Raw genomic sequence first — 1,599 nt, 5'->3', positions numbered from 1 at the left:
TTCCAATTCTAAACCCTTAGAAAGGCTTTTTCTGATTGGTAGTGTTACTGATATGTATATAATTCTGCAACCATAATAATAAAGATCCAAGAACAAAGGACAGTAGAATATAGTAAGGGGTGCAACTTGAATCTAAAACTGCTTACTGAAGAACTGACTCAATGTGAAGTTTGTTTATTGGTTTTATTACAATCTTTCTAGTGCAGGGAAAATGGCATCATCCAGCTCTTACAATTCTCCGTGTGCTGCCTGCAAATTCTTGAGGAGGAAATGCATGCCAGGATGCATCTTTGCACCTTACTTCCCACCCGAGGAGCCTCAAAAATTTGCAAACGTACACAAAATTTTCGGTGCTAGCAACGTGACAAAACTCCTTAACGAACTCCTTCCTCACCAGAGGGAAGATGCAGTGAACTCCCTTGCCTATGAAGCAGAGGCACGAGTGAGGGACCCAGTTTATGGCTGTGTAGGAGCCATCTCTTTCCTCCAGAGACAAGTTCAAAGGCTCCAAAAGGAGCTTGATGCTGCAAACGCTGATCTGCTACGCTATTCCTTCACTGACATCCCTCCAGCATCTCTTTCTGTGCCACCAGGACTTGCTTCACTTCAACAAATGCCCCAAAGGCATTTTACTGCAAGAATTGGTAATGAAGGAAGCGGATTTTATCGACAATCTCCTACTACTGCTTATTCTTTTCCTTATTCTCTTCCTTGGACTGATACCTCTTCGGAGGACATCAGTGAGGGAGGAGGTGGAGGAGGAGGTAATTTGTGAATTAAGTTTGCAGTATTAACCCTTTCTAGGGTTTATACTTTTTGAGGCATGGCCTGCAATGTTCTGATGGCGTGATGATATTATATATATCTATTATGGACTCTTGGTTGCGTAGCCTTAGTTGGACTCTTCTAGCTAGGTGACTGAACCTCTACTGTGTCTCTTAATTTTATTTGCTGCTTTTTCTTCTCTAGATGATGAGCATGTATTGTTTAAAACTTATAGCCAGGAACTTAGGTAGTCTTTTCTTTAGAGCCTAAAATAATTAAGTTGGTAGAACATGCATAGTAATGTATGACTACTAGACCTCTTATTGTGTGTATTCAGTGCAACTCTAGGCATGTGCAATGTGAAGCGGAATTGACATATTTCTCCGTCATTCTTTATGATTAAGAATGAGTAAGCGATAACATTAATTGGTTGTAAAGCCTAATAACTCTATGGTTTAGACGCTTGCTCCTACTCTGGCTATATATTCCTGCTCGTTTTTCCCTCTTTGCTCCTAGTCTTAATTGTGGACCACCCTTTTGATTATGTTATTTTTACTCTAGTAATTACCCTAGTTTATATACCTGATTCTAAACTACAAATTCGAATAATTTTCCCTTAAACTATCCGTTGTGAATTTACTACACCAACCTCCAGCAATTAAACAGATCTCATAATAAATTTTGCCTTATATTAATAAATATAGTTTCCCAAAACATGAAGTCACTAAAAAAATAAACAAGTGTGAGGAAATCGAGTTAATTACTGGTAATGTAAAAATGGCACAGTCACAGCCACAAAGGCTAAATATTAAGCTTCAGTTCAGCTACTTAATT

General features: G+C 38.6%; 1 protein-coding gene across 1 annotated transcript; it reads left to right on the top strand.

Annotated features, from left to right (window-relative positions):
- Nucleotides 1–211: 211 nt before the first annotated feature.
- Nucleotides 212–775, top strand: LOC113847879 (protein LATERAL ORGAN BOUNDARIES-like). The gene has a single exon (XM_027477179.1). The coding sequence runs from the start codon at nucleotides 212–214 to the stop codon at nucleotides 773–775; it is 564 nt and encodes a 187-aa protein (XP_027332980.1).
- The last annotated feature ends 824 nt before the right edge of the window (nucleotides 776–1,599 follow it).

Source organism: Abrus precatorius, unplaced genomic scaffold (genome assembly GCF_003935025.1).
Source record: "Abrus precatorius isolate BTA unplaced genomic scaffold, Abrus_2018 Scaffold8, whole genome shotgun sequence".
In the NCBI taxonomy this organism is placed as follows: domain Eukaryota; kingdom Viridiplantae; phylum Streptophyta; class Magnoliopsida; order Fabales; family Fabaceae; genus Abrus; species Abrus precatorius.
This window is presented reverse-complemented; position numbering and strand designations above follow the sequence as displayed.

Excerpts from the sequence above, each read along its gene's own strand:
- LOC113847879 (XM_027477179.1), top strand. The coding sequence starts at position 212 with ATGGCATCATCCAGCTCTTACAATTCTCCGTGTGCTGCCTGCAAATTC.